Raw genomic sequence first — 19,556 nt, forward strand, 5'->3', positions numbered from 1 at the left:
TGAAAACAGATTCTTCCCTAGAGCATCCAAAAGAAAGACTACCCTAGGGAAACATTTTAGAATTCTGACCTCCAAATCTGCAAAAAAAAAAAACCTGTTTTATTTTAAGCCACTGAATTCTAGTAATTTGCTTAGCAGCAACAGGTAACTAATATCACAGATATGTAAACATATCTACACAAAAAGGAATTTAATTACATGGCAGGTTACAATAATTATAATGTTGTATCTCATTCATTAAGTCTCATATACTAAAAAAGCTAGTATTATTAACACTACTGACCCATTCAATTAAAAAAAGTAGATAAATAATAAAAATTCATTATATCTGAACACCCAGAGACCACAATCTTCCAGATGATTAGATAAAAAGGCTTTGTTCATATCCTTCATTCAATCACTGAGACATATTATAGTTAATTATGTGAGAGTATGAGCTAATATTAAAATAGTTAAATTTTAAGAATAATTTTTGCCAAAATCTTGTTTTAGCAATAAATAAATCCCACCTTAAAACTTACCTTGTGGATATGTCCTACGAGCATGTTAAATGTATTCAAGAAAACTAAAACTCTGAGCAAATCTATGTGCATTATGCTGATAAATGCTTATAAATATATACGTACACACCCTTCAATGAAAGAATAGACCAAAAATAGATAATCTACACAAGGAACAGTAAAAAAGTATTGAAGTCAGTATTATTTAACAAAAGGCCAGGAAAGAATTAATTTCTTCCACAACCAGAAGGAGACAAATAAAGGGAAAGGATTCTATTGGATGAATCTGTCAGGACCCTGCATCTCTTTATATATATGAAATTGGCCATCTAAGCATGCAGGCAAAGAAAGTCATAAATGAAACAAGTAACAGAAGAATGATAGAAGAAAGACTCTCACATGTAAATGGAACATAAAAAATAACATTTGATTATTCAGCTCTCTAAACTGGTTAATGAGGGCCTGGGGATGTGGCTCAAGCGGTAGCACGCTCGCCTGGCATGTGTGCGGCCCTGGTTTGATCCTCAGCACCACATACAAAAAAAAAAAAACACAAAAGATGTTGTGTCCACCGAAAACTAAAAAATAAATATTAAAAAATTCTATCTCTCTCTCTCTCTTAAAAAAAAACTGGTTAATGAACATTTAAGTAACATGTCATATCAGTTTAATAGATCACAAATTGAAATTTAGGTCGTCTATTAAAACAAAAAAATAATTGAGCAAAAACCAAAGCCCAACAGGGATTTTGCCATAAGTTCATCTTAAACCAAAACAAACTAGTATGTGTGCATGCATAATGTAATGAAGCATAATAAAATATATTCTGATTTACACTTGTAGTATCTAATTAAAGAATTTTTTTTTTTTTTTTGGTGCTACTGGGGATTTAAACTCAGGGCGATATGGATGCTTGGCAAGTACCCCACCACTGAGCTTCATCCCTAGCACTTTTTATTTTTTTATTTTTTGAGTCAGGATCTTGCTAAGTTGACCAGACTCATCCCAAATGTAGGATCTTTCTGCCTCAGTCTTCTGAGTAACTGGGATTACAGGTATGTAGCACTGTGTCTGGCCCAGAGGTCTACATTTTTAAACACTGATTTAACCCATTCTAGAACCTATAGGGAAAAAAAAAAACATACTAGAAAGCATTTAAGAAACACAGATAGGGTTGGGGATGTAGCTCAGTGGTAGAGCACTTGCCTAGCATATGCAAGGCTTTGGGTTCAATCCCCAGCATCACACACATCAACAAAAAGACACAGATAATAGTTATTCAGTCTCAAAACTTGATAAGGGTTTTCAGAACTTTCCTTAGTAATTTTGGCTTTCCATTTGTTCAAAAAAATATCTGGGTCTAAACTAAAACAGAGATTTTGGTAGGCAAGTAAAATGAAGTAATAAACTTGATTTAAAGAAACTACTAAAGCTAGGAGGCAATAAGCTATCCTATCCTCTGTTACAAATAAAGTGAGGGTCATAGCTAGTGCCATTTCTATAAGTTAAACAAAGATGTGGTGACTTCCAGATAAATGGCTTTTTGGCCATGTGTGGTTTACTCAGCCTACTCAATGTATTAAGTCATTATTAGACCTAGACACTGAATCAAGCCAAGGAAGAAAATACTATAAAAACAAACAAATATAGACACCTTGATTCTTCAGTTGCTACAAGCCAAACCTAACCTATATAAATTCAATTCTACTAGTACTACTTATACTACATAATTCTAATGCTAAAATAAAGCAAGTAATGTTATTCTACAATGGTAATATTTATGGTATAAAGCTCTAATGAACCTCACCCTATTGAAAATAGTCCTTATTGTTTACATTCTTTAAATCCCAAAGTTAAAAGAAATGGTCAAGAAGCAAACTTAAATGCATTTCCTGCTCAGGGATTTATTTCTTCATCCATAGATATATAACAATTGTTTTTGTAACTAACAAAATTCAAGACACAAAGCACCTATACACACAAATAACAAGTAACAAAAGAAAAACTATAATAAATATCAGGACAGTATACTTGAAGCCTCAGAAAAAATGTCTATTCACACAGAAAGAGTAAAAGAACTTTTAAAGCTTTAATACCTAATTAGCTTGAAGAAATTGGCTACTATCTTCCTGTACACCCGCTTGTAATCCTAGCAATTCAGGAGACTGAGGAAGAAGTACTGGAAGTTCGGAGGCCCGCCTCAGTAACTTAGGGAGAACTTCAATTTAGCAAGACCCTGTCTCAAAAACTAAAAAGAGCTGGGGATATAGTTCAGTGGTAGAGCCCCACTGGGTTCAATCCCCAAAACAAAAAAAAAGAAAAGAATTAGGCTACTGTCTTGCAAAAGATTAGCCACTATGTTAAAATTCTGAAAAAACAAACCATGAGTAAGCTAAATTCTAGTATTCTTTTGAAATTACTTCAATTCTAACCTGAATAAGAAATTTATTTCCTTCAGGAATGAATATGACAAATTTATCTCAATGTTGCCCTTTAAAATATAAAGATAAAATGACCTAGGGATGAACAATGATAAATGTGCTAAATAACTGGTTCAATAAGGAAAGAAATCGTTAAAAGACATGAAGCACTTTTTTTTACCACTATCAACAGCTTCAACTTCACGATCAATTGCATCTCTGATCATTAGTGGATGGATGAAGAACTGGGCCCATCTGAAAAACAAACAAGATAGACATTTCTGGTTTTGTTCAGTTTCATCAATCAACATCTATTTTTTAATTAAGAAATTTTGCTAAAATGGAAATTTAGTTCACAAATATAAAATCAAAATAACATTCTGCATTTCTGTATTAAAAAATCTACAAACATTCATTACAAAATATAATAAGCACTTATAGAAAAAAGTACATAAAACAAACACACAGAAAAATGTATAAATATACAGACTAATGTATAACTACAAGACAAACATCTGAGTGCCCCACTCAGGTAAAGAAAGAGACCACGTGACTACTACCCTTTCCTCAAAATTATCTTGAATATTATGGCAATCATATCTCTGCTTTTGTTTATATTTTACAACCTGAAGTTTTTGTCAACCTTTTTCTTCATCATCAACCCTAAGGAGCCTTTTTAGAAATTTTCTCCCATCTACTCCATCCCCTACCATTGACTGACTGATTATTAATTTTGCATTTAGGAGGGCAGAATCCAGGGCCTCACACATGCTAAGCAAGCATTTTACTACTGAATTACATCCTAAGAGGACCCTATGATATCTTTTTTTAAATTTATCTTTTAGTTGTAGATGGACACGATATCTTTATTTTTATGTGCTGCTGAGGATCAAACCTAGTGCCTCACACATGCCAGGTAAGCGCTCTACCACTAAGCCAAAACCTCAGCCCAGTATCTTTGCTTTTTTAGCCTATTGCATTTTCCTATTTTTAGAATCACCTAATCTACGTAATACTAAATAAACTTTCTGAGATTGTGGTTGGAGTATCACTGAATGTAAATATCAAGAGAACTGACACCCTTTATAAAAATGAGACTTTGAATGCACAAATAATACTCTCCACTTACTTAGGTCTTTAATAATTCTCAATAAAGTTTAGTGTATTTCTAATACATAATTTTATGCTGTTTTTGGAAGATTCCTGGGTGCCTGATTATTTTTAATGATATTATAAAGATTTCTTTTAGTGTCATAACTCTACTACATAAAAATAGTACTGAGATATATAAATATGTGCATGTCTGTATGTATAATTAAATATATTCTGCCTTTTAATCCCAACGACTCAGATGGCTGAGGCAAGAGGATCACAAGTTCAAGGGCAATCTGAACAACTCAGCAAGGCTCTAAGCAACTTAATGAGAAACTGTCTCAAAAGAAAATATTATAACGGCTGAAGATGTTGCTCTGTGGTTAAGTGCCCCTGGGTTCTATTCCTAGTACAAAAAAAAAAAAAAAATCTCATTTTTAATTTTAGTACTGGGGAATGAACCCAAGACCTCACATATGCTAGGCAAGCACTCTACCTCTGAGCTACATTCTCCAACACTTTTATTCTCCTTAAATTTTTTATCTTGAGAACTGGTTTAAGTTGCCAAGACTCACCTCAAACTTCTGATATTCTTGCCTCAGTTTTAAGTAGCTGGGATGACAGGTGTGCACCATCAAACCTGGTATTTATTTATTTGTGTTTTTTTGCGGGGGGGCAGGTGGTACTAGGGATTGAGCTAAGGGATGCTTTATCACTGAGCTACATCTCCACTCCTTTCGATTTTTTAATTTTGAGACAGGATCTCAGTAAGTTGCTAAGGCTAACCTTGAACTTGTGCTCCACCTGCTCTAGTCAACCTAGTTGCTGGGATTACAGGCATGCCCCACTGTGCCCACTGCAGCAACTTTTTATTTTGTAGTCAATCTACCTTTCTAAATTCTCTTGTTGAAATTAATAATTTAGCTGAGTGCGGTGGCACATGCCTGTAATCCCAGTGGCTAGGTAGTTCAAGGCTAGCCTCAGCAACTGAGCAAGGCCATAAGCAACTTACTGAAACACTGTCTCAAAAAATAAATAAATAAAAATAAAAAGGGCTGGAGAGAACTGGGGTTTTAGCTCAGTGGTAAAGCACCTTGCATGTATGAGATACTGGGTTCAATTCTCAGCACCACATAAAAATAAATAAATGTAATAAAGATATTGTGTCCATCTACAACTAAAAAAATGTTCTTTTAAAAAAAGGGCTGGAGATGTGGCTGAGTGGGAAAGAGCCCCTGGGTTCAAATCCCCCTAACAAATAATAATGATATAGCTGTAGAAGATTTTGAATTTTTTATGTATCATCTGCTATGACAGTTTTGTGTTTAGCATCTCCCCCCACCACTAACCTGTATTAGAAATGATAACTGCAGATCACCATAGATTGTATCTGTCTTGTTTCTGATCTCAAGTTAAAAATTTTCAAGTTTTCACCATTGAACTGTTTACCAGTTATCATGAGAAAATGGCCTTATACTGTTTGCTAAGAACATCTTTAAAAATAGGTACAGAAATTCATCATACATTTTCTACAAATTATTGAGATGTATTTTCTCCTTTGATATGACAATGTAATGAACTACATTAATTCATTATGTACTTAATTTTTCTAGGATGAACTCAACTTAGTGTTGACATACTGTCCTTATATATTGCTATTTGTGGGTGAGCCTGGCCTATAATTTTTCTTATAATTTTTTCTAAAAAGTCATGCTAGTTTCATAAATAAGGAGTTATTATTTCTTTCAGTTTTGGTAGTATTCTAAACCTAAAAACTTATAAGAAATTTTCATTACTGATTTCCTTTCTTTGATGGTTATAAGATTACTTGAACTTTTAAACAATTTCTTCTTATTTCTGTGTTAGTTTTATAAATTTGTGTGTGTGTGTGTGTGTGTGTGTGTGTGTGTGTGTGTGTGTATTTTACTGGTGACTGAAGCCAGGACATTGCACATGCTAGGCAAGTGCTCTATCACTGAGCTACATCCCCAAACCCTTTTTGTTTTTTATTTTGAGACAGTCTCCCTAAGTTGCCCAGGTTGGCCTTGAACTTGCAGTCCTCCTGTCTCAGTCTCCTATGTAGCTGAAATTATAAGCATGCAAGACTGTGTCCAGCTAAAATCTGTATTTCTAAGAACTTACGTACTTCACCTAATTTTGTTTTCACTTCCCGACAGAAGTTGTTCAAAATCTTATTATACTTCCTTCCAAGGGCTGAGGTTGTGGCCCAGTAGAAGAGCACTTGCCTAGCATATGTAAGGCACTAGGTTCAATCCTCAGCACCACATAAGGATAAATAAATAAAATAGAAGTATTGGGTCCATCTTCAACTAAAAAAAAAAAATCTTATTATGCTTTCAATATCTGCAAAAGCATATTTATTTTCATTCCTGATATTTGCACATAGATGTTTTTTCTTGACCAGTCTTATGAAAGGCTTATCTATGACTGGTATTTTTGTTTTGTTTTGTTTTTCCAAAAAATGAACATTAAGCTATCTTAAAATTCTGTTTGCATCAAGATATAATTTGGCCTGGGAATGTAGCTCAGTGATATAGTGCTTGCCTAGCATGTGTGAGGCCCTGGAGTTCAATCCCATTATCACAAAAATAAATAAATAAAATAAAATTTTCACATACCATAGAACTCCCCTTTTAAAGTATATAACTAGGGAAACTGTACTCTTTAAGAGTGATTCTACATTTTCCCTTACCCAAGCTCTGGACAACAAGTGGTTATCAATTCTGAACAGTTAATATAAATGGATTTTTTTCTTTTTGTTGTTTTGTTTTGTTTTTTGGGTTGGCTTCTTTCACTTGATATATAATGTTTTCAAGGTTTATCCACACTGTAGCATGTATCAAACTTCATTACCTATAGACAAGTAATATTTCATTGTTTGAAATATTTTATTTATTCATTCATAAATTAATAGAAATTTGGGCTGTTTCCACATTTGCCCTGTTATGAAAAATGCTACAACGAACATTCATGCACAAGATTTTGTGTAGACGATATTATGTACTAAAAGTACAACTGCTAGGTCATATAATAATTTTTTGATCAATATATCAACATTGTAAACACTATATATGCTAAACCCAAGGCCAGCATCATTCTAAATGGAGAAAAATTGAAAGCATTCCCTCTAAAAACTGGAACAAGACAGGGATGCCCTCTTCACCACTACTGTTCAACACAGTCCTAGAAACCCCAGTTAGAGCAATTAGACAAAAGAAAGAAATTAAAGGTATACGAATAGGAAGAGCTCAAACTATTCTTATTTGCTGAAGACATGATTCTATATTTAGAAGTCCCAAAAACCTCCAACAGAAAGCTTCTAGAACTAGGGGCTGAGGTTGTGGCTCAGCGGTAGAGCACTTGTCTTACATGGTTTGATCCTCAGTACCACATAAAAATAAATAAATAAAATAAAGGTATTGTGTCCAACTACAACTAAAAAAATAAACATTTTTTTAAAAAGCAAGCTTCTAGAACTCATAAATGACTTCAGCAAAATAGCAGGATATAAAATCAACACCCATAAATCAAATGCATTCCTATGTATCAATGATGAATCCACTGAAAGAGAAATTAGGAAAACTACCCCATTGACAATACCCTCAAAAAATAAAATACTTGGGAATCAATCTAATAAAAGAGGTGAAAAACCTCTACAAAACAACAGAACACTAAAGAAAGAAATTTAAGAAGACCTTTTAGAAGACTGAAAGATCTCCATGTTCTTGGATAGGCAGAATTAATATTGTCAAAAATGGCTATACTACCAAAAGCGCTATACAGACTTAATGAAATTCCTATTAAAATTCCAATGATGTTCCTCATAGAAATAGAAAAAGCAGTCATGAAATTCATTTGAAAAAGTAAGAGGCCCAGAATAGCGACACAGACCTTAAATTATACTTCCGAGTCATAATAATAAAAATGGCATGGAATTTGACACAAAAACAGAAGTGAAGACTAATAGAACAGATTAGAAGACACAGAGTCATGCTCACATAAATATAGTTATCTCACATTAGACAAGGGTGCCATAAACATAAAATGGAGAAAAGACAGCCTCTTCAACAACTGGTGCTGGGAAAACTGGAAATCCATAAGCAGTAGTAGAATGAAAATCTATCTCTCACCCTGCACAAAACTCAAAGTGGATCAAGGACTTAGGCATTAGACCAGAGACACTGCACCTACTAGAAGAAAAAATAGGCCCAACTCTCTACCAACTTCCTCAATAAGACTCCTAAAGTGCAAGAAGGAAAATCAAGAACCAATAAATTAGATGGTATCAAACCAAACAGCTTTTCAAAGCAAAGGAAACAATCAAGAACATGAACAGAGAGCCTTCAGAATGGGAGAAAAATCTTTATACCACCAGCACCTCAGACAGAGCATTAATTTCCAGGATATACAAAAAATTTAACACCAGAAAAACAAATAACCCAATCAATAAAAGGAATGGACCAGGCACTTCACAGAAGAAAAAATACGAATGGTAAAAAATATATATGAAATAATGTTCAACATATTTAGCAATTAGAGAAATGCAAATCAGACTACACTGAGATTCTATCCCACCTAAGTCAGAATGCCAATTATCAAGAATACAAGCAACAAAAAATGTTGGTGAGGAGGAGCAGAAAGAGGTTCATTTATACATTGCTGGTGGGATTGCAAAATTGATGCAACCACTCTGGAAAGCAGTATGGAGATTCCTTACAAAACCTGGAATGGAACCACATTTGACCCTCTTATCCCACTCCTGGGTTTATATCCAAATGACTTAAAATCAGCATACTACAGTGATGTAGCCACTTCAATACTTACAGCAGGTCAATTCACAATAGCCAAGCTATGGAACCAGCCTAGATGCCCTACAGCAGACGAATGAATAAAGAAAATATGGCATATATACATAATGGAATATTAGCCATGAAGAAGAATGAAATTATGGCATTTGCTGGTAAATGGATGGAACTGGCAATTATCATGCTAAATCAAATAAACCAGTCCCCAAAAAACCAAAGGCAGAATGTTCTCTCTGATATGTGGATGCTAACCTATAACAAGGGAGGAGAAAATCAGAAGTTCATTGGACTAGACAAAAGGGAATGAAGGTGGGGGGGGGGGGCAGGGATGGGAATAGAAAAAACAGAATGAACCAGACCTATCTTTCCTATCCTCATATATAAACACATGACCAAAGAATCTCCTCATTACATACAACTACAAATTGGAACAAGTACCTATTCCATGTATGGGTGCTATTTCAAAATATCACTGTCATGTAAAAAAAAATTTAAGTAATAATTTTTTGTTCAACTTTCTGATGGGTTTCCAGTTTTCCAAGGAACTGTACCACCATCAATTTCACCACATACCTGTCAACAATAATTAGTATTGTTTCCTTCTTTGAAGTGGGTGTGAAGTATCTCCTTAGTGGTTTGATTTTCAATTCCCTAGTGACTAGTAATATTAAATATCTTTTCATATACTTATTGGCCATATGCATATCTTCTTTAGAGAAATGTCTATTCAAATTCTCTTTTTACAAGGGGGGGGGTTATAAGGGATTGAACTCGCGGGCACTGGACCACTGAGCCATATCCCCAACCTTAAAATTTTGTATTTTAGTTAGAGATAGGGTCTCATTGAATGGCTTAAAGCCTCACTTTTGCTGAGGCTGGCTTTTAACTCACGATCCTCCTGCTTCAGCTTCCTGAGCTGCTGGGATTACAGGCATGTGTCACTGCGCCCCACTTTTAAGATGGGTTGTCTTTTTATTGCTGATCTCTAAGAGTTCTACATATATTCTGGATATTAGATTATCTCATCAGATATGTGATTTGCAGGAATTTTCTTCTATGCTGTGAATTGTCTTTTCACTTTTTTCATAGGGTTCTTTAAAGCAAAAAAAGTTTTTAATTTTAGTGAGTCCTAATTTATTTGGATTTTCCTTTATTTCTTTTGTTTTTTGATGTCTAAAACATTACAAGGATTTATACCTATGTTTTTCTTCAAAGAGTTTTATAATTTTTGCTTTTACATTTAAGTCTATGGCCAGTTTAATTTTTGTAGATAGTATGAATACAGAGTCCAGGTTTATACTTTTGCAGATGGATAGCCAGTTGTCCCAGCACCATTTGTCCAAAAAAAATCTTTTTCCACTGAATTGTCTTGGCACCTGGCAAATGACTATCAATATAAAGGCTTATTTCTGGAGTCTCAATTTTATCACACTGATCAAAGTCCATTCTTATGCCAGTACCATATTGTAGCTTTCAGTAAATTTGGCGAAGTTTGAGTCCTTCAACTTTATTCTTTTTTTAATATTCATTTTTTTAAGGTGTAGATGGACACAACACAATGCCTTTATTTTTTTAATGTGGTGCTGAGGATCGAACCCCGGTCCCGCCCATGCTAGGCGAGTGTTCTACCGCTGAGCCACAATCCCAGCCCCTCAACTTTATTCTTTTAAAAGACACTTTTGACTATTTTTGGTCTCTTGCTTTCCACATAAATTTTAAGATCAGTTCACTGATTCTTCAAAACTGGCATATGAAATTTTGACATGATTGGATTTGCAGGCAGATTTGAAAAGAACTACCATCCTAAAAATATTGTCTTACAATCTAGGACCACTGGACCATGACTTTCCATTTATTTAGGTTTTCTATTTTCAACACTTTCTTGTGATTTTCCACACACAAATATTGCATTTATTTTGCTAAATTTATTCCTAAGTATTTTATTAGTTTAGATCCTATATAAAAGAAATTATTTTCATAACTTCATTTTTGGATTTTCATTGCTACTATATAAAATTCCAATTTTTTTTCTTTCTTTTGGTACTGGGGATTGAACCCAAGAGTGTACTACCACTAAGCTACATCCCTATCCCTACCCCCTTTTATTTTTTGAGACGGGGTCTAAGTTACTGAGGTTAGCCTCAAACCTGTGATCCTCCTGCCTTAGCATGTGGCATAGCACCCAACTCTCCAACTGACTTTTGCATACTGATCTTATATCCTGAAACCTTGCTGAATGCTTCATTATTTTTAATAGTTCTTTTGTGGATTCTGCAGGATTCTCCATATGTAGGGAGTTCTAGTTATTTGTGGTAATTATGTTCTCCAAAGTTGTGACAACCACCGAATTAGTGAATACTGAACCCATCTATCCTAGAGGAAATATATATGTACATATACATGTACACATACACAAAAATTATTATCTTAAATCCTAAAGGCATATCACAGTATGTTCTATTTTTAAAATTTTACCATATAGAGAATGAGGTTCAGAAGTGTTAACATGTTTGAAGCCACCATACTAACAGATGCCAAGGGGATTCAAACCCATCCAACTGACTCCAGTGCCAGAACTTCTTGCATTACACTGTTCTGTACTCTAGCATTTTCATCTTCTGGTCATTTCTGCATGAGAACTTTTTAATAATGTCACCTTGTTCAACTATGTGTAAATTGCATGCTTAGCTCAAAATTTTCACCTCCCCACATGTCCATGAATGACCCATAAGGGCCCTACAAGTATGGATTTTGAAATTACAAATAAATTTTTAGTGAACAGATGAAATTGCAAATATGGGTAACTGTGCATGAGAATCATTGCACAAGATTATTTCATCCAAAAAGAGACTTTTGTTTCTTCCTTTCCTGCATTCTGTGTTCTTATCTAATTGTCCTGGGTTTTAGTCTTCACAACAATGTTGACTAGAAATAATTAAGAGTTAAAATTTTGTCTCTTTCTTGGTTTTCAATCTTTCACCATTAGGTATGTTATTTGGAGGCTATTCATAGATGCCCTCTATCATATTGAGTAAGCTCCCTTTTATTTCTACTTTAAATGGTTTTATCATGAAAGGGTACTGGGTTTTTCAAATGCTTTTTCTATGTACATTGAGATTACAGACTGAGAAATGTTTTTTGTTCTTTTTTGTATTAATGTGACATAACAGTGACTGGTTTTTCAAATTGTAAACTAATCTTGCTTTCTTGAGATAAACGCAATTTGATCATGGTATGAATCTAGACTCAGTTTCGGTTTTTTCTTTTTTTTTTTTTCCTAGAGGAATGTTGTTTTCTATGTTCATAAGTGATATTGGCCTGTAGTTTCCTTTTCTTGTTATGTTCTGGTATCAGAGTAATAATAACATAATATAGTTAGTTAGAAAGTATGATCTCTTCTATTTTTGAGTTTGTGAAGTATCAGTGTTGATTCTTTAAAAAATTGGTAGAGTTCATCAAGAAACTATCTAGGTTTACACTTTTCTTTTGGAGGGGGATTTTTTTTCCCCAATACTGGGAAATGAGCCCAGAGATGCTTTACCACTGTGCCACATTCCCTTTTTAATTTTTTATATTCTAAGATAACTCTCACTAAGTTGGCTGACCTTGATCTTATGATCCTCCTGTCTCAGCTTCCCTCACTCCTTCTGGAAATTTTTTTTTTTTTTTTTTTTTTTTTTTTTGGTACCAGGGATTGAATTCAGAGGCACTCAACCACTGAGCCACATCCCCAGCCCTATTTTCGGGGTCTCACTGAGTTGCTTAACACCTTGTTTTTTACTGAGGCTGGCTTTAAACTCACAATTCTCCTGTCTCAGCCTCCTGAGCCGCTGGGATAACACAGGCATGCACCACCACATGTGGCTGAAATATTTTTTGATTACAAATAAAATCTCTTAATTTATTAAAAATCTACTCAGGTTTGTCTTTTTAAGAATATTTCAATAATTTGTATCTTTCAAGTAATTTGTTCATTTCATTGGCTTATCTGATTTGTTAATATGCCATTATTCTCAATGTTTTTTCATATTCTTATTATTTTGGTAAGATCAGTAATAATGTTCCTGCTCTCAGATATCATTTTCATAATTTGAGACTCCTTTTTCCTTGATCAGTCTAAGCTGATCTTTAAAAGTAACCATACTTTGGTTTGGCCAATTTTCTCTATTGTATTTTATTTCCCTATACTATTTTTATTTATTTATGTTTTTTGTATGCGTGTGTATGCTGGGGATCAAACCCAGGGTTTCTTCACACATGCTAGGCAATCTCTCTACTGCTAAATACAGTCTAGCCCTCCAGTCTATTTTTTATTACCATTCCTTCCTCTTCCTTTGGGTTTTATTTACTCTTCTGTGTCTAATTAATTAACATTGTTCATACTGGAAACAACTGTGCCTCACTAGTTTTTATCAATATGCAGTGAGACTTGAGGGCAATAATAATTGCTTTTTTTGGCTGGGGATGTGGCTCAAGCGGTAGCGCGCTCGCCTGGCATGCGTGCGGCCCGGGTTCGGTCCTCAGTACCACATACCAACAAAGATGTTGTGTCCGCCAAGAACTAAAGAATAAATATTAAAAAATTTAAAAAAAAAATAATTGCTTTTTGCTTCAAAGTCTGTTTTTTTCTATACCAATAAAAACACATTGTCCTTCTTACATTATCTCCATGGTATACCACTTTATGATATTTTTACTTGCAATCTTTCTGCATCGTTAGGCTTATATTTAAGTCTTGAAAACTGAGTCTGACTAGATTTTTTAAAAATCCAGGCTGATATTCTTTTTGTCTTTTATTTATTTTTTTAAAGAGAGAGAGAATTTTAATATTTATTTTTTAGTTTTTTCGGTGGACACACATCTTTGTTTGTATGTGGTGCTGAGGATCGAACTCAGGCCGTACGCATGCCAGGTGAGCATGCTACCACTCTTGAGCCACATCCCCAGCCCTCTTTTTGTCTTTTAAATGGAACTTGGTCCATTTTCATTTAGTGGAATTACTGATATACACACACAGTGCATCTATTTACTCCCTTCTACTTTTACAATTTGTCTCACTTATTCTGTTTCTTATTTTTTTCTTCTTTGAATCTGTAATGTTTACCAATCATTCCAAATATTTTTCCTTTACTGGTCTATAAGTTTTATAATCAAATCTGGTTTGTTTGTTTTTTAGAAAACACACGTATCCTTTAATTTCTCAATGTGTAATATCAATACGTTACAAAACTTTTTCTCTTTTATTTTTGGTTCTTATGCTATAGTAATTTTAATTCTGTAGAGTTTTAAAACTTCATATTTATTGTTTTTGTGTTTTGATATACTGGGGATTGAACCCAGGGTACTCTACCACTGAGCTACAACCTAAGTCATTTTTATTTTGAGACAGGTTCTTGACAAGTTGCTCAGGTTGGCCTTGAACGTGCAATTCTCCTAACTCAGCCTTCTACTCAATGTTCATTTATATTCACTCATAAAATTATTTTCTTTGTTCTTCAATCTTTTTTGTTGTTGCTGTTGTTTTTGTATCTCTGACCTTCATTTTCCTTCAAACTAAAAAAAAAAAAAAAATGCTTTAGAAACTTTTTCTTCAGAAATTTCCTTCAGTGAGGAGCTAGGGTTGTGGCTCAGTGGTAGAGTGCTTGCCTTGCATGTGTGGGGCACTGGGTTCAATTCTCAGCACACATAAAAGTGAACAAAATAAAGGTCCTTCAATGTCTGAAAAAATATTTTAAAAAAAGAAAGAAATTTCCTTCAGTGAGAAGTTTGGGTCCATCTAAAACTAAAAATATAAAGAAATTTGGATAGTGGCAAATTGTGATACTGTGAAATAATTATATATTTGGTATTTGTACCCATTTTCTGGCATAGAACTCCCAAAATTCTTGGAATCCCTGAACTGACAAAATAGGGTCTAAAAGGCTGCTTTTGCTAAAAATACTGACTCTTCACTTGGTCCTGCAATGCCTAATGGGTAACTAAAAGCATCTCTACCTTCATTCTGGGTCTTCTTTGCTACCTTAAACTTTGGGTCAGATTCCTACCAAACTCTACATGTAGGCATGTTAATCATTTAAGGAGTGTTCATCTAAAGCTGGTAATCCTTCACTTTCAAGGCTGAAGGTTCCAAGACAAGAACAATTAAGATATTTTGAACACTGGCGGGAACATCATAATCAATACACGGTTAACTGCTAGTGTTATAATGTTGTGTTTCAGACCATCTGAGTAGAACCTAGAAGTTTCCAATCATTGCTCTAAATCGAAAGGTCTAACTCCATGTTGTCTTTCTGATTTGCGCTTTCTCTGAGTCATACTCTCCAGTCACCTTGTATTCCAGGAACAACACATCTGATTGATCAACACTTCGCAAGAAGAGTCAAAACTGCATCCAGGCAGCAACAACACTCTTATCAGTAGTAATGATCAGCCAAACCAAAGAGTGAACATGTCTACTAGACTATGCATACTTGGTATCCTCAACTTTTATTCTTCCCATTTAATCCCAAAGATCTTGTTAGCTCCTCAAAGACAGGGCTTAGAACACTAGTACCCATTTCCCAGTGTGGTCACACTGAATAATACATTCCTTTCCTACTTCACCATTACTTCTCTGCTTGATTTTGGGGGAAAGTGGTCAGATCTGTTGTGTTCGCACTACCCAAAGTCAGCCCCCCACCCCACCTCACAGCCTAGAACTCTAAAAGTACCAATTCTTTACTCGGACCTGCAGATGCCTAATGGGTAACTAAAAGTTACAGTGCCTTTTTCTATTCTAATTAATTGACTGCTAGCTTCAGAATGGAAGCTGGTCCCAAGATATATCAAAGCTGGATTAGAGGATTGGGACTTTCAGTCCCACCTCTCAATCACTGGATAGGGGAGAAAGGATGAAAGTTGACCACAAATGGATAATAATTTAATAAATTATTCATATGTATATGCAATGAAGTCTTTTAAAAAAATGACTGGGTTTGGAGAGCTTACAGATTATTGAACATATGGAGGTTTCTGGAGGGTGGTGAACCCCTTTTCTCTTATCCCTTATCCTCTGCATCCCTTCATTTATATCCTTTGTAAAAATCCTTTATAATAAACTGTTTAATGCGTTTGATTGAGTTTTATGAGCTACTCAAGAAAATTAACTAAACAGAAGAGGGTTGGATTGTGGGAAGCCTGATTTATAGCTGATGAGTCAACACAGGTAAAACCACCTGGGTCTTTTAGATGGCATCTAAAGGGATAAGGTAGGACTCTGGGAGACTGACCCCTCAATCTGTGGGAGCTCACACTTTCTCTGAATTAATCAGAACTGACTTGGTTTAAAGAACACACAGCTGATGTCCACTGTAGAACTGATTCTTTGCTTGTCATTGGGAAAAGTCCCCATACATTTGGAGGTCACAGAAGTCTGTGTTGACTGTGGTGTGAGAGCAGAGGGAAAAACAAAAAACCAGGGAGCCTGTTTTTCTAACATGAAAGTTCTTATGGTGGCGTATGAAGGTCTATTTCACTATGATTCATAAGAGATATCTGTTTAGTGTAGAATTTGTGGTTAGCTGGTAGTTATTTTCTTTCAGATCATTAAGGATATTCCATTGTATTTTAGTTTCTATTACTACTGTTATATTAGTCACTTGTTGGTATAGCTAATATTCCTTTGAAGGAATTTTTCCTATCTGGTGAAGAATTTCTACATTTAATTTTTTATAGTACTACTGTTTTTCTCCATGTGAATTTCCTTTAATGTATCCTTCTGGAAATTATTATACTTCTTTACCTTCTGAATGATTGTCTCACATCAAGGTTCTAAAAAACTTCCCATGATAGAGCATTCAAATGTCTCTAACTTCATTTTTCTCTCTCTTCCTTCTGGGACTCCAAGTAAAAACACTCGACATTTTCCCCTCTATCTTCTGTGTCCCATACTCTTCATGTTTTTATGCTATATTTGGGTTAATTTCTTCAGACCTTTCTTCCAGTTAATAATTCTATCTTCAGCTATACTTATTAAACATGTGCATTACACTTTCAATTTCAATTATAATACTTCAGTTCAAAATGTTCTTTTTCATTTTTTAAATTTCCCAGTTCATACTTGATAATTTCTTACTCCTTTCAAGTATATTCAAATTTGTCCTTCCTTTCTTAAAAAATAGCATATTTTTATGACTTGGATGTCACCATTCCAATGTCTGAAATTTCTAATATGTTTCTGTTATCTATTCTAACTCACGTTGTCTTGTTTTCCAGGGTATCTGTCTATTTTTTACTGAGAGTTGGTCATTTTACTTGAAAAACTACTTATAGGAACAATGTAAGACCTAGAATGAAGGCATCTTCTTTTTAAGAGGATTTACACTTGCTTCTTCTAATCTTCTAGGAACACTGCCCAATTCTGAACCATAATGAAGGCTTCAGGTTCTCCAGAAGACTCAGGAGGCATTTTGAACATACTCAATAATTTCTCAGGATGACCAATCCCTTTTCTTAACTTGGGAGGACAGCCTTTGGAGTCCCAGCTTATTATGAAAAGAGTCTCTGGTGAGACGTCCCCCCTTGGGAACATACTTGATTTTTATATTTGTGGCCCTTGTCTTACTACACTGATAAATAAGTTCAAATTTATTGGATTAGCAAATACCACCAGGATAAGACAGCTTTCATTCTTATTTGCTATTACTGAAATTATCTAAACATAATCAAATTATATGACCTCTGTGACATTATTAGATTTTACAACCTATTAAAAAATACTGGCACTTGATCCACATTATAAGGGGCATGTTACAAATGACATTAAGGCTTTTAATTCTTTATTATCTGTGAAAGTATAATATAGCATTTAGTATAATATTTGTAATATGTAATGATCTACCACTATCTACCATTTCTGGCATTAATTTATGATTTGATACTCACGTTAATTTCTCATTCATGCAGTAGAATTCTTCTTATTAATTCTGGTAGGATTTTTTTCAGTAGAGATAAATGTGTGAGCCAAGAATAATGGTTTATGCCCATAATCCCAGCAATTCAGGAAACTGAGGCAAAAGTATCTCAAGTTTGAAGATAGCCTCAGAAACTTAATAAGATCCTGTCTCAAATTTTAAAAATAAAATTCAAAAAGGACTGGAGATGTAGCTGAACTGTACAGCATCCCTGAGTTTAACCCCCAGTTTAAAAAAAAAAAATGAGGAGAGAGAAATAATAACTAAGGGTGTACAGAAATTATAGTACTGGAAAACTGGAAACAACTGTCTAAGAATAAACCAATTGAAAAGCTTATGATATTTCTATACAATGTAAATAATAAGTGACACTTAGAAATTGTGTTTTATAAATAATTATAAGTGAAAATTATATCTTATTTTTAAATATAAGTTATAAAAGGATATACTTTATTTCATAAACATTTTAAAAAGTATCTGTCAACTGGTTATCTCTAGATTCTAAAAGTATAAGCAATTTTATCTCTATTGTTTTTCTTTATTCTAAATAAGCAATAAATTACAACAGAGTCTACACAGAATATACTATTTACAAAGAGTTTCTTTAATATAAAGACTAAGTTATTTTAGAACAAGAGTCAACATGTATTTAATAGGTCTTTTTTCCAAATAAAATATTCTGATAATTCTATAGAATCAAAATACTACTTGAAAATACCATAGAACATACCCAATATTTCCATTTTTAAGAAGTTAACAGATCTTAAGTATTAACATGTTAATATTTATATTCAAAAAATATACACTTTGATTTAATTACCTATCCAGAGCTTCCTTGAAGTATTTTCTCTGAACATCAAACTGAAAGACTGTACGTTCACAATCAGTTGAGGCATTATCACTACCCCCATGTTTCTTTAGGAAGGCATCAAATCCATTCTCATCTGGATATTTCAAACTACCCATGAATACCACTAAGTGAAAAGAACAGAAAGTCACACAACACAAAAATATAGCCAATATATTTATTACGAAGGATGAACTTTCTTATATGTGCAAAACATTTGAAAGAAAATATTCCAAGGCATTAACAATGGTTGTTTCATTAATACTTACTTTCTTTATTACATTTCTGTTTTTGCATCATTCTATAATGCTCACATATTTTATGTTAAGAAAAATCAAGCACTTCATTTTTAAAGAAAAATAAGTCAAGCATACACAATTTATTTATAAAAAGGTTAAAACTGAACACAAGCAATATATATATGACAATTGTTACCATAAAAACTAATAAAGTAAAAAGTTTCCTCTCAAATATCTTAGAAAAATTAAATGAGTAATTCACACACACAAAAAAAGTATGGATGTAAATATTTGCAACTATGTAACATCCACACAGACTTTATTTAGGTACGTTCCTAATTAAACTAAAGTTTTCTATTTTGTTTTGTTTTTATATTAATTATGTCTTTTTATTTTCTGCATTTCTGGTGTTCTAACATCTTTGGGCATTACAAACACTCAAACAGACTTCCCCAACAAGGGCTAACCAATTCCTAATGAATAGCAATCATCTCCCAATCTGTTGTCTTTATCATACTTGAAAAATAATGCCTGTATTTTAAAATGTTTCATTTTCATCATCATTATAAGTATACTAAAGAAAATTAAAATCACCCCTGTGATATTCATAAGTCAAAGATTTCTTAGCTCCTTTTCTGGTTAAATATATCATACATATATATATTTATATATATTTATATA

General features: G+C 33.7%; 1 protein-coding gene across 2 annotated transcripts in view; it reads right to left on the minus strand.

The window, feature by feature from the left end:
• Positions 1 to 19,556, minus strand: part of Nrdc (nardilysin convertase) — an 85,487-nt gene that overhangs the window by 41,041 nt on the left and 24,890 nt on the right. For both annotated transcript variants that reach the window (XM_026381752.2, XM_026381745.2), the window contains 2 exons: positions 18,610 to 18,763; positions 3,102 to 3,175 (listed from right to left, as the gene is read on the minus strand). In XM_026381752.2, coding sequence (XP_026237537.1) covers positions 3,102 to 3,175; positions 18,610 to 18,763 — 228 coding nt within the window. The remainder of the gene's footprint in view (positions 1 to 3,101; positions 3,176 to 18,609; positions 18,764 to 19,556) is intronic.

This window comes from Urocitellus parryii, chromosome 11 (genome assembly GCF_045843805.1).
Source record: "Urocitellus parryii isolate mUroPar1 chromosome 11, mUroPar1.hap1, whole genome shotgun sequence".
In the NCBI taxonomy this organism is placed as follows: domain Eukaryota; kingdom Metazoa; phylum Chordata; class Mammalia; order Rodentia; family Sciuridae; genus Urocitellus; species Urocitellus parryii.